The following is a 12,358-nucleotide window of genomic DNA, read 5'->3' on the forward strand; positions in this document are numbered from 1 at the left end:
GAGATACTCGAATACGTCCATCTTTTTATTCTAAGTAAAATGTCATTTCCTAAAAATAGAAGCGTGAGTGTTTCAAAAGGTTTAATGGCGGTGGCAGATGTGAAGTTAAATTCACCAACTCAAACAAACAGTCAAAGTGTTGTTGTCAATGTCAAAGACAGAGATGTTGAAGTGGGGAAACCATACGAAGACGAAGATGGTATAACAATTGTTCCTGTAAAAGAACAACCAACATATCCTGAAGTTAGCAGAGACTTAAGTTCTGTTGCAGATATTCGAAACGACTACCAACAACTGAAAGACAAACTTCAAACTCAGGAGAAGATTTGTCAGGCTTTAAGTATAATGTTAAACTTGGTCGAACACAACCCTGTAAAAGTGAACTCATATGTCATTGCACCTCATGAAGTTTTGAAAGAACTATTGAAACTTTTGACAGAGGCAGACGATATAAACATCAAAGAAATAGAACCCGACATTAGTTGCTGTGGTGTTTCATATAATGTCATTGACAAGATATACGTTATGAAAGGAGGTGAAACGTTGAACTTAAAGTATAGTTTCCCAGACGTCATAAAAATATTTGACGACCACAACATTTCATTAAAATTTATTTGCTAAGTAAAAATGTCAAAACTTCTTGAAAGATGTTTGAAGAAAAATAATATAGACTTTATTTCATGTAAAGGACTTTACACACTTTTGAACGATATGAAAGACCCTGTTTTGTTTGTTCGTGTAGACAAAGGAAAGTTCTATGTCTTTACAAAATATTTGAACTTCTTAGACAGAGAACTTCAAGAAACGCCATGTGAAAGTTTAGATGAAGTTCTTCTCCACTTTCAGAAAAACTTTTAAATATATATAAATGGCAGAAGATATAATGGTTTATACTATTACGACTAAAAACCCTGAGTCATATAATTCTATAACAACAAACTTACAAAGTCCTCAAGGACGATATTGTAAACTAACTTTAAACACAATGACGACTAAAGCCTGTTTTGCTCTTTTGACACCAGAAGACTTTATTGTTGTGAATGGTAAAAAATACTCCTTTGAAGATACTTACTCAGATATACCACCAACAGGTTTTGTTGACTTATTTAATACTTTAAGTACGGGTGTAACATGTGCTGCAACTAGAGCAGGTTTCATTATGTTTGGATGTCCGACTGAGTTTACTATAAACAATATGAGCTATAATACAAAACTTATATTGGTTTTTACTACCAACAGTTTCCTATAACAGGAAAAGGTGTCATACAAGGAATGTCTATTCCATTGACATTAAGCACACCAATCTTATATATTGTTTCAAACTTAGGTTCAAAGTGTTATTCGAATGTCGACAGAAACTATTATGACCAAAAGATACTTATGCGTATAAACAATACTTTCTCTGCTGGTTTGCCTATTGTTCATTCGAATGCAGAATTTTCAACCTTAGTGAACTCAAACACTTTGGCAAGTATAACGTTGACATTAGTTGACGCAAACTTTGTTCCTGTAAAACTTTTATGTCCTATGTATTTGTCAATGACGGCAGAAAGTTTCGAATTGGAAGATGCAACTGGTGAAAGTATTGTATTACAAGAACAACTTCAACAACAAATAGCTCAAGAACAACAAATGCAACAAATGCAACAACAAAGTCAAGAATAAAAAAAATATTTTTTTTATTTTTATAAAAATGTACAGAATAGATGTTTCAGATTTTTATGACTTCCAAGCATTCAGAAATATGTGTCCATTTAGAGACTATAACAAAGCAGTCGAGAATTTGAAACGTTTAGTCATTTATGTCGACTCTGCCCCAGAATGTTATGTCATGAAAGAATGGGATGTTGTCTTTAACAAACCAAGAGCAACAATAGTTTCAGAACAAGAATGTAGACAGAAACTTAAGAAAATAAAAGTCGTACAAGTTGGCATGAAGATGTTAGATGCTTGGGATATCTTATTGTCAAAGTTAGAAGATTTTTCAGTTCGAGGTATAAAGTTCTATACACCTTCTCCAAACTTCTATTCTATCTTCACTGGATATAAATATGAACAAGTAGAATGGAAAGAAAATATTATAGAAGCTTGGTTAGACCATGTCAAAGAAATTATATGCAATGGAAACGAAAGAGTCTATGAGTATATCTTATGTTGGTTTGCAAACATCTTACAACATCCAAGTGCTAAAAATGAAACTGCTCTCATTATAATTGGAAAACAAGGAACTGGTAAGAACACATTCTTTACAGATATCTTATGCAAACTGTTAGAGGGCTATTCGAACCCGAATATGACAAACTTAGAAAACATCTGCGGTAAATTTAACTCCTCAATAGAGAATATGAAACTTATAGTTTGCAATGAACTTCAAAGTATAGATACAACAAAAGTTTTGAACTCAGATGCTTTGAAGAGTCTTATAACAGACAAAGTTGGAGTTGTTGAAAGAAAATATAAAGACCAAAGAGTTTGTGAAAATGTTGCAAACTTCATTATGGTTTCAAACAATTCTGTTCCGATGAAGTTAGAAAGTTCTGACAGAAGATATGTAGTTGTCAGAACGTCAGATTCTCATATGCAAGATACAGAATATTTTGACGACTTAGCAGAAACTTTGACATCTGACTTTTACAACCACTTGTTCTCATATTTTATGACATTAGATATTTCAAAGTTCAATCCAAGACAAATTCCACATACCGAAGAGAGACAAACATTGTTAGAAGCAAACAAGAGTGTATATGAACTGTTCATAGATGAAACTGACTTTGAGTGTTTAGATGAAAGGTCATTGTACGATTCGTATAAACAATATTGTCAAGAATATGGTTATATGACAGCGTCTAAACGAACATTCTTGGCAAATGTCAAAAGTCTTTTAGACGTACAGAATGGTGTATATACAAAGAAAATTTTTTCTGAGTAAATTTAAAAAAAATATTTTTTTATCCGATAGAAAAGATGGCAAAATTCATCTCAGTAAACAAGTACATGTCAGGACTTAAAGAAGAACTAGACCCATTCACATATTTGAATGTTTACTTCTACCATTTTGAAAAGTCTTCATTCAGCAAAGTTTGGAACATCGAACCAGTTAAGTTTGCTATTGTGACTAAAAATGGTGCGAAATTTGAAGACTTAGACATAGAAGGTTTGTTAGCAGTCAAAGAAAGTTTTGACAGAAGGTTCTCAAACCTTAAAGAAGGCAAAGCATACAAACTTGTTATACCTTATGAACCAAAGAAAGCAGACGACTATGAATATTATGAGTCTAAGATAGTTGAAGTTCAAGGTAAATTGGGTAAAAAGATTTTAGAGTCTAAGCCAGTGTTTGCCCCTAAAGAGGAAGAGAACATTGACATTGACCCAGAAATGTTCTAAAAATAAAATTTTATTTTTACATGTCAAATTTCTTTTTCTCTGGAACTGGTTCAGGTTCTTTCTTCTCTTCTTCTACTTTCTTTTCTTTCTTCTCTTCTACTTTTTTCTCTTTCTTTTCTTTCTTCTTCTTCTTCTCTGGTGGAGTTATGTCAAATTTCTCCGAACCATATTTCTGTAAAAGTTCTTTGTCCTTTAATAGCTCATCTATTCTGTTTTCTATTTCATCTTCAAGAACAGCGCATGTGTCTTCTTTGCATTCTAAGAAGTTTTGTTGGACTTCATCTCTCCAATCGGCGTCATCTCTGTCAACAAGTCTGTCATTGACAAATTTTAAGACTTCTCTGCTTAATGTTTTATGGTTCTTGTCATATTCCCAGAAACAGAACTTTAGAACAAATTCACCTTTCTTGTTTACACTATGTAAGATTTTATGGTCGACAGATGTTTTGCTGTCGAAAAGCTTGTCTCGAATATAGATAGCGAAATCGCTAGACATTTTCTAAAAGATAAAAATTTTAATTTTTCTAAAAATATGTTAGAAAAAAAGTTTGCTGACATTGACAAGAAATTTGAGAATGTTTTAAACAAGAACAAGAGGAAGTTAGAAAATGCTCAGATAAAACCTATACATGACAAGTTCTTATTTGCTCAGAATGGTATAACAGGTCTAATTGCACCACCTGGGTCGGGTAAGACTTTCACTTATCTTAAAATGGCTGCACAACAACAAGAACTAGATGAGAAGAACCCATTCTATGAGTTAGTTGTTATTTGTTCGACTTCTGGTCAATTTGACCAAACCGTCAATTCGTTCAAAGATATTATAAAGAAGTCTAAGTTAGTATGTATAAAAGACTCTGAGTTGTTAGATTGGATAAAGAAGTACCAAAGAAGAGTTTTGAAGTACAATGCTATAAATGAGTATATAAATTCTAAGTTTAAAGACCCAAATGAGGAAATGCAGAGAATATTAGAGAAGAAACACTTCAGAAACAAACAGAAAGAGATAGAATACATTTCGAAGAAATTGCAATCTTACGATTGGAAGACTTACCCTCATAGATGTCTTCTTATCTTAGATGACTTTGCTTCTCATCCTTTGCTTAAGAATAGAGAACAAGATATGTGTCGAATTCTTAAGAAGCTCAGACACTTTAACATTTCAGTTGTCATTTGTGTACAGACAGCAAAGAGTTTAAGTAAGGATGTAAAGAGAATACTTACTGACATTGTACTTTTCCCCGGATTGTCCGAAGACGATTTCATGGAACTTATGAAAGAGTCCATGGCAGGTAAGTTTGACAGACATGAACTTTGGGAGAAGTACAAAGTCATACAAGACCCTCATACTTCTTTCAGAATTCATATCTACGCAAACAAAGTTCAAATTGTAAAAAGTCAAGCGTAAAAATGTAAGTGTTTAGTCTTAGTAAGTCTGTTGTGGTGCTGGGGCTGTCGGTTCTTCTGGCTTTGGAAGGCATTCAGGAAGAGGAACGTCAGTCATCCGTTTGTGTCCTGTCGGATGGAAAAAATTTTCCTGTCGGATGGAAAAAATTTTCCTGTCGGATGGAAAAAATTTTCCTGTCGGATGGAAAAAATTTTCCTGTCGGATGGAAAATTTTTTTCTGAAGTTCGACCAAAAAGTTCTCAATTTTCGAAAATTTGAATGGTTTACGGACGGACAACTGGAAAATTTTTTCTTGTCGGATGGAAAATTTTTTCTTGTCGTCGGGAAAATTTTTTCTGTCGGAAGGAAATTTTTTTCCAGTTGTCGGAAGGAAAAACTTTTTCCAGTTGTCGGGAAAATATTTTTCTGTCGGAAGGAAGGACTCGGAATGCCAGAAGGATTTGACAAGCCAATTTACTTTATAGAGCTACCTGAGCCATCTGAAGTCAAGCGTAAAAAATAAAGAGTTCATCTACCCTACTTGTTTGAAGTTGTCAAAATACTCTGTTATTTTTTCCTTTAACAATGGCAAATCTTCTTTGAAGGTAAGTATTGTACAACCTTTCATATCATAGTGTGTTTGAGGTAAAGTATCTTGAACTATTTGTTTCACATCTTCATTTGGGGTCATTGAAATCGGTAAGTTTTCGCGATAGAACCAATTTCTGTCAGATTTGTAAATCTTAGCAAGGTCGTAAAAGCTTTTGTTGTTTCTTCTGACTAAATGCAACATAACCATATCTTTATCTTCTTCATTTTCCATCTCTTCAGTATAAATCATATACTTATAGTTCTTTTCCTTTCCTTTTGGTACCGAACGTGGTATTCTTTTCTGAATGCTTTTGTCTTTTGCTTCAATGACTTCATCTTTTGCTTCAAGCTTGTTCTCTAGCTCTTCACGTTCTTGTCTATGAATTTCGTCAAGAAGTCTGTAAATATACCAAGCATAACGAGGCGAAGCCCACATTGCAACAGCATTTACAAGAAGTCTATGTACATAATATCCTCTTAAACCGTTTGGCAATTTTTCACGATTTTCATAGAGTTTTGGCGACTGGGGTTTTTTACCTACTCGCTGTTCTTCACTGTTTTCAGAAAAAAGTATGTCTCGCTGTGCTTCGCTCAAAAGTTCTTGTGTGCTTTGGTTCCTAAACCAGTCTTTAGGAAGCTTAGTATCTGGAGCAAAACATGCTGTCAAAATACTTTGCATTTGGTACATATCGTCTTTGACCGAACGAATGAGACGGAGTTGTTTGTTAAACTGTATGTACTCATATTCTTCATTTATAGCTTCATGAACGATAGCAGTTGTTGTGTTCTCTGTTGTTGACATATCTGTCTTTACATACAAAATAAAAAAATAAATAAAAATAAAACTAACTTTATTTTTTCTGTCTTAAGGAAACTCACGATTTTCATGTGTTTTAGGCAAGGCCGGTAAAAGTCGGTCTAGAGAAATTTCACTGTTTTCATGTGTTTTGGCGAGTAGGGAAAAAGTCGGTCTAGAGAAATTTCACTGTTTTCATAGAGTTTTAGGCGACTGGGTTTTCTTACCTACTCGCTGTTCTTCACTGTTTTTCATACGGAATCTCTATCCTCGGTTTTTCGAGGGTAGCAATCTTATGCCATTTTACTCAGATTTTTGTGCTGAATTCAGCAAAAATAATGTTTAGGTGAAGAGGTGCGATCTCACCTTTTTTTTCACCTGTTTTTTTCACAAGCGTTTTACATGGTAAACGTTATTTTTACATGTATTTTTCAGCAACTTCGTCAAATAATTTTATAGCTTTATCTATCTCATCTACTTCAAACGTTTCTTTACCTTTTATGGGAGCACCATACATTTTCTCAAACTTTTCAAGTAGTTCTGTTTCAGCAGCTCTCATATCGTTAACGAACACAACCTTGACTCTATTGACTGTACTGTCATATCTTTGAGTTATATTATATGTTCTTCCTATCTTATATCTTTTTGTATTGAAGTCCTTCGGTTTCTGAACGATGTAAAGTAAGCCTTCACTGCAACGTTCTGAGTCGAATAAACCATATGTTATGAAGTTATATCCAACAACTGGGTCTAACCATAACAAAACTATTGGTATAAGACTTTTGTCGATGAGATATGCTGTAGTTCCATAGAATCTTACCGATATCATAAGCTCAGGATTTCTTGTCAAAATTTTCTGAGTAGAAGCAATTCCAACCCAATGGGATGTTTTCTTTCCAGATGGAGATATAATGTCTGACAAAGAATATTTGTTGTATTTCTTTGAGTATCTTACGTTTAAATCACCTATTCTAACCACTTTGGTGTCATTGTCTATCTTTCTAACTGTTTCAAACTCAATGTTTAACATTTCTGTTCTTACATACAAAATAAAAAAAATAAATAAAATAAAACTAACTTTATTTTTTCTATCTTAAGGAAATTCACGATTTTCATAGAGTTTTGGCGACCCAGAAAAAAAAAACGGTCTCGCTGTGCTTCATGATTTTCATGTGTTTTAGGCAAGGCCGGTAAAATCCGGTCTAGAGAAATTTCACGATTTTCATGAGTTTTAGGCGACTAAGTTTTTTTTCCCTGGTCGCTGTTCTTCACGATTTTCATGTGTTTTAGGCAAGGCCGGTAAAATCCGGTCTAGAGAAATTTCACGATTTTCGTACGGAATCTCTTCTCTCGGTTTTTCCGAGGGAAGCAAGCATATGCCATTTTACTCAGATTTTTGGTCATTTTTCAGCAAAAATAATGTTTAGGGTAGAAGGTGAGATCTCACCCGTTTTCTACCCTCTTTTCTACCCCAGTTATTTTATAAGCGTTTTACATGGTAAACGTTATTTTTTAAATTTTGTGAAAACTCAACGGTTTGACACATGCCCCTAAAAATTATTTTACTCAGAATTTTGTTGCTGAATTCAGTAAAAATAATGTTTAGGTGAAGAGGTGAGATCTCACCTGTTTTCTCACCCGTTTTCTCACCTCAGTTATTTTATAAACGTTTTACATGAATTGTACGATGTATATTTGAAATCCTAAACAGTTTTGTAGCTTCTATTTCTTCGCTGAGGATATCGAATGTTTTAACGATACCGAAAGTCTCTTTATATTTCTTCTTGACGTCAGATAGAAGGAAATCGTCAGCAGTTGGATAGTTTTTGTTCAGAAATTCTAACATGTCCATTTTATCTTCTGCTGGTTTTTCTGCTTCTTTCTTTAAGTCTGCATAGTCGTTTCTCATACGTTCTATCTCTTTGACGGAGTAGTTATATTTTCTTATTGCTGCTTTACATTTTGAACATTGCGGGTTCATTTTTGCGTTATATTCTGAAACCTTACCTGCTAAAACAACCAAGGCGTCAATGGTTTTCTTTAAATCTGAAGCAGTTGGTTTTATCTGTTCATTCCATACCTTACCTCTTCTATCTTTATCTCTTATCTGCCATACACATTCTGCAACTAACGAAACAAAGTTGTCGTAGGTCTTAAACTCCCGGGTTTTGTAAAGGTCAGAAACATTTTTATATACCATGTCGCAATCTTTGTCCATAACCTTATGGTTGCAATGAAATCCTAGAAACTCATAGTTTACCTTTCGTATGAACTTCTTTATTTCTACTGAGTCAGTTGCTTTGACTTCAATTTCGTCAAATTCAGGAATGGTTAGTTTTTGTTGTTGGATTTCAGGCAATTTGGGTAAATGGTCAATAATGTCCTGCATTTCATAAAGATACTGTTCATTTGTTTCATCTTTCGCACAACAGTCCAAAGTACTTGTTAAAAGTTCTTGCTTTATCTTCTGGATTTCTGTTTCAAAAGTATATGAAGAAGGAATGAAGCTTTTCATTTCTACTAACATTGAAGTTGGGTTCATAACTAACGAGTTTGGTGCTGTTGTTGCTAACATGTTCTTACAATAAAAATAAAAAATATTTTTTTAAAAAAACTAACTTTATTTTTTATTTCGGGAAAATTCATGAAAATTCATGAGGTGAGAAATGAGGGTAGAAAAGAGGTTAGATCTAACCTTCTACCCTAAATTATATTTTTGCTGAATTCATGAGTTTTGGTTGAAAGAATACGGTGGAGCCAAAAGTGGCTCGACCTCAAAACAAGCATTTTCTGTATAAAATTCATGAAAATTCAAGAGGGTAGAAAACAGGTTAGAAAGGAGGTTAGATCTAACCTCTTCACCTAAATTATATTTTTGTGCTATGTTTTCTGTATAAAATTCATGACAAATTCAAGAGGTGAAAAAAGAGGTGAAAAAACAGGTGAGATCTCACCTCTTCACCTAAAATATATTTTTCAATACTTTTTCAGCACTTTTCCGTAGTTATATATGAAAGACAATTCGAGATAAAAGTCATAGTACAATGGAATAATATGTTGCACACCATTTGTTGTGAACCAAACTTGAAAGTCAGAGAAACTGTTACTAGGTGGTTCGTAGAATTTAGAAGCAAAGTCATAAAAGTCCTTACCAATACATAGAAAACTATTGTTGCTTGAACTGAAACTTGCATGACACATAACATTTTGAGGGTCAAACACGTTTCTATAAACTGTCAAATCTGCTGGTGGAAGTATAAATTTAAATGGACCATCTGGTGGTAATGGTTCGTTCTGGTTTAGTAACCGAAGAAATTGTGCCCAAGAACGTTTGTCTACCTCCCAATATAAAAACTCTGTATCTCTTGGAGGGTTAATTTCAATCTTTTGAAATGAAACGGTGGAGTTCATCTTGTCATATTCTAGTTTCAGATAGTATGTTCCATTTAGTAAAGAGTCGTATTTTTCTTGAAATTCCCAATAATATTTATTCATTTGAGTTTGAAAGTCATTTAGAGTTTTCTCAAGACTTTCGTCTGAACGAACTGTAAAGATTCTCATTTCGTCAAATTTGTCTATTAGACCACCAGAACCTTTATACTGCCCATGAAAATATACTGCGAACATAAATGCGTTAGTTCTATTTGAAAACAAAACTCTTCTAAATCCTATTGCCTTTGCATCTGAAGGACTTTGAAGCCAACGAATTGGATAGTCAAACCTGTATGTTCGGGATGAAATTTCTTCATCTGAAATAGTCCTACCAGCATTTGTAAAGATATAGTCTAACGGTTTTGTATCTGCTACTTTTGTTCTTTGTTTTTCAACCTGAAGCATTTAATATATGTAAAAATATATTGTTTTAAAATGGTATGCCATTTCATATTTCTCATCTAACAAACAAGTTTCCCAACGGTCTTCTCCAACAAACTCAGCGTACATTTCAAATAAAAATTTTTTACTTCATGCAATGTTTTATTTCTGTGCCGTCTTCAAGTATGCCCCAGTACTTACGCTTGGAGAGGACATGAACTTCGGAAAATACCTTATCTAGCTTAAAACAGCCCATCTTTTCACCGACCATTCCCATTTCAATGAGTTTGTTGTACCCTTCTTCGTTCGTCATGAGTGCGTCAATGTTCTCATAGTAAACCTTCACTTTGGATTTGACTTCGGAGAAGAATTTGTTGTAGTTGTCAAGGACTGCCTTTGCGAACTGAGGGTAAGACCAATGTCAGACTTATTTATGAACGGGAAGTATCCAGCATGTTGTCTGACTGCTTGAGGGTTAGGTTGGTACCATTCGAACTTGACACTTGCAATTCCTTCAATTGCATTCAAAATGTCTGAGTCGGAGTCAAACATTTGTTCTCTCTTTGTAGTCTTGAAAGCGTCAAGAAGTTTTGCAGCTGTTTGTTCATTGCCATTTGCATAGTAAATGTGACCATCCAAATCTGTTATGGTCAATCTGAGATTGTATCCTTTCTTATTTCCGTCTTGTATGGCAGCAAGTACTCCCATGAAGCCTTCTTTGTTCTTTCCTTCGTCAAAGTTTACTGTAAAGGTTCGACCAGATGTAATTTGACTTCTAACTTCACGGTACTTCTCATATGCATATCTTGTTCTTTCCATGGGAGCATGACCATCCTCTGCACTACCTTTTTTCCTTCTCAAAGGATGCAATTGTTCGTCATGTTTCCAGTAGAATCTGGCAAAGCCGTCGTGTCCTTCAACTTGAGGTTCACTAACATCGAAAGGCATGTCCATAAGACGTTCTTCTTCTAACCTCTCTAGTCTGTTTGGATAATTTGCACGTGCTGTTTCCAAATCCATTTCGTAGCGAAGACCAGCCAGTTTGTCATAGACTTTTATGGGTCTTCCCTTCCTATATTTAAAATTCTTCGAAACTCTCCAACCATATCTTTGCAACTCTGCTTTTATTCTAGCAGATTTTCTATCCATTCTATATGGGGGCATTTTTATAAAAATAAAAAAATGTTTTTTTCTTTACTTAACATAACCACCTGCTGCCATAAGTCTTTGACGCCAACCCATACCAGCTAATGAAGGTTGACTTGGTTTAGTTTCCAAACTAAACTTTGGTTTTGGTTTATCTTCAGTTTTTGGTTTCTCTTCTTCTATCGGTTTTTCGTCACTTTTCGGTTCCTTTGACTTTACCTCACCTGCAGGAACAGTTGTGTCGTCAACATCTTCATAAATATCATATGCCATTTGTTTTTGTTTTCCTTTCAACTTTTTGTGTTTGTTGTAAAGTTTAGAATATTTCGACTCTAAGTCAATGAGATGTTCTATAATGAACTGTTGGTCAGTGAAGTAAACTTTTCCATCTGTTGTCTCGAAAGCTCCTTCAGACTTCAATATTTTATTTGTGAGAGTCTGTTTCTTTTTTGAGATACTAGCCGTTCCATTTCTATGAAAAGTGACTTTGTAGTTAGGGTTTGTATTTCCAGACCTGGCACTTTCTATTATTGAATTTTTCTCTTCATCTGTAAGTTCTTTGACAGGTTTTGACAATGGTTCTGAACTTTTTGTTTGTGGTGTCAAATCTACCGTTTCAACTTCTTCGGTCATTTCATCTCAGTAAAAAATTTTAGTTTGGTTTGTTTTCAACTGGTTGTTGTTGTTTTTAAGTCGGTCTAAAACTTCCTGAGGTATAGGAAGAACTTGACAAACACGTTGTGTAACTGCTGGAAGTCGACAAATCCATCTTGAACCCATTTGTCTCAATGCTGTATTGTTCATTTCATCTCAGTAAAAAACTTTACATTCCCCACGTTTGAGGCGGTTGAGGTTGGTTATTGTTTACCCATTGTTGTGCATGGTTATATCCTCTGTTAAAGAATCTTTCACCTTGGTCCATATAGTGTCCTGCTTGGTTATAGTAGTCATTTGCTTTGTTATAATAGTTTCCTGCTTGTCTTCCTACATTGTCCATCCATCCTTGAACTTTTCCTCTTGTTTCAGGATTTGGAATAAGATTTGCTGCATCTCGTGCTACATCCCAACCTTTCTGTACAGTTTGTATAATAGGTTGTGCTTTCTCTTTAAGTATACCTAATGTACTCAAAATCTTCCTTCCAACTCCAAATACACCTCTGGCTATTGTTCCCACTGCGGGCAAAAATCTGGATGCAACTCCTGCTAATGCGCCAAATAAACCCATTTCTTATGGGTTAAAA

At 34.4% G+C, this 12,358-nt stretch overlaps 13 protein-coding genes across 13 annotated transcripts, besides 1 other annotated feature; 4 read left to right on the forward strand and 9 right to left on the reverse strand.

Moving 5' to 3' along the window:
• Window positions 1–12,358: part of a mobile genetic element that runs on past both edges of the window.
• TVAGG3_0791770 (uncharacterized protein) lies at window positions 1,273–1,665 on the forward strand (the record flags this gene model as incomplete). Its single annotated transcript, XM_051246929.1, has 1 exon — window positions 1,273–1,665. One exon carries the CDS (start codon window positions 1,273–1,275, stop codon window positions 1,663–1,665), a length of 393 nt encoding a protein of 130 aa, XP_051082404.1.
• On the forward strand, window positions 2,294–2,897 carry TVAGG3_0791780 (uncharacterized protein; the record flags this gene model as incomplete). Its single annotated transcript, XM_051246930.1, has 1 exon — window positions 2,294–2,897. A coding segment is annotated over one exon (604 nt), but the record flags the coding sequence as incomplete, so codon positions are not given.
• On the forward strand, window positions 2,965–3,384 carry TVAGG3_0791790 (protein of unknown function, DUF4108 family; the record flags this gene model as incomplete). Its single annotated transcript, XM_051246931.1, has 1 exon — window positions 2,965–3,384. One exon carries the CDS (start codon window positions 2,965–2,967, stop codon window positions 3,382–3,384), a length of 420 nt encoding a protein of 139 aa, XP_051082406.1.
• Window positions 3,439–3,880, reverse strand: TVAGG3_0791800 (uncharacterized protein; the record flags this gene model as incomplete). Its single annotated transcript, XM_051246932.1, has 1 exon — window positions 3,439–3,880. A coding segment is annotated over one exon (442 nt), but the record flags the coding sequence as incomplete, so codon positions are not given.
• Window positions 4,343–4,792, forward strand: TVAGG3_0791810 (protein of unknown function, DUF4106 family; the record flags this gene model as incomplete). The annotated part of the gene is made up of 1 exon (XM_051246933.1): window positions 4,343–4,792. The coding sequence occupies one exon, from the start codon at window positions 4,343–4,345 to the stop codon at window positions 4,790–4,792; it is 450 nt and encodes a 149-aa protein (XP_051082408.1).
• On the reverse strand, window positions 5,304–6,164 carry TVAGG3_0791820 (KilA, N-terminal/APSES-type HTH, DNA-binding family; the record flags this gene model as incomplete). Its single annotated transcript, XM_051246934.1, has 1 exon — window positions 5,304–6,164. The coding sequence occupies one exon, from the start codon at window positions 6,162–6,164 to the stop codon at window positions 5,304–5,306; it is 861 nt and encodes a 286-aa protein (XP_051082409.1).
• TVAGG3_0791830 (organellar and viral DNA polymerase type B) lies at window positions 6,577–7,188 on the reverse strand (the record flags this gene model as incomplete). The annotated part of the gene is made up of 1 exon (XM_051246935.1): window positions 6,577–7,188. The coding sequence occupies one exon, from the start codon at window positions 7,186–7,188 to the stop codon at window positions 6,577–6,579; it is 612 nt and encodes a 203-aa protein (XP_051082410.1).
• TVAGG3_0791840 (organellar and viral DNA polymerase type B) lies at window positions 7,819–8,733 on the reverse strand (the record flags this gene model as incomplete). The annotated part of the gene is made up of 1 exon (XM_051246936.1): window positions 7,819–8,733. The coding sequence occupies one exon, from the start codon at window positions 8,731–8,733 to the stop codon at window positions 7,819–7,821; it is 915 nt and encodes a 304-aa protein (XP_051082411.1).
• TVAGG3_0791850 (uncharacterized protein) lies at window positions 9,135–9,995 on the reverse strand (the record flags this gene model as incomplete). The annotated part of the gene is made up of 1 exon (XM_051246937.1): window positions 9,135–9,995. One exon carries the CDS (start codon window positions 9,993–9,995, stop codon window positions 9,135–9,137), a length of 861 nt encoding a protein of 286 aa, XP_051082412.1.
• TVAGG3_0791860 (uncharacterized protein) lies at window positions 10,117–10,284 on the reverse strand (the record flags this gene model as incomplete). The annotated part of the gene is made up of 1 exon (XM_051246938.1): window positions 10,117–10,284. One exon carries the CDS (start codon window positions 10,282–10,284, stop codon window positions 10,117–10,119), a length of 168 nt encoding a protein of 55 aa, XP_051082413.1.
• TVAGG3_0791870 (uncharacterized protein) lies at window positions 10,314–11,120 on the reverse strand (the record flags this gene model as incomplete). The annotated part of the gene is made up of 1 exon (XM_051246939.1): window positions 10,314–11,120. One exon carries the CDS (start codon window positions 11,118–11,120, stop codon window positions 10,314–10,316), a length of 807 nt encoding a protein of 268 aa, XP_051082414.1.
• TVAGG3_0791880 (phage tail repeat-like family) lies at window positions 11,166–11,750 on the reverse strand (the record flags this gene model as incomplete). The annotated part of the gene is made up of 1 exon (XM_051246940.1): window positions 11,166–11,750. The coding sequence occupies one exon, from the start codon at window positions 11,748–11,750 to the stop codon at window positions 11,166–11,168; it is 585 nt and encodes a 194-aa protein (XP_051082415.1).
• TVAGG3_0791890 (uncharacterized protein) lies at window positions 11,941–12,342 on the reverse strand (the record flags this gene model as incomplete). Its single annotated transcript, XM_051246941.1, has 1 exon — window positions 11,941–12,342. One exon carries the CDS (start codon window positions 12,340–12,342, stop codon window positions 11,941–11,943), a length of 402 nt encoding a protein of 133 aa, XP_051082416.1.

The sequence above is a fragment of the Trichomonas vaginalis genome, chromosome VI, assembly GCF_026262505.1.
Source record: "Trichomonas vaginalis G3 chromosome VI, whole genome shotgun sequence".
NCBI classification, from domain to species: Eukaryota; Parabasalia; order Trichomonadida; family Trichomonadidae; genus Trichomonas; species Trichomonas vaginalis.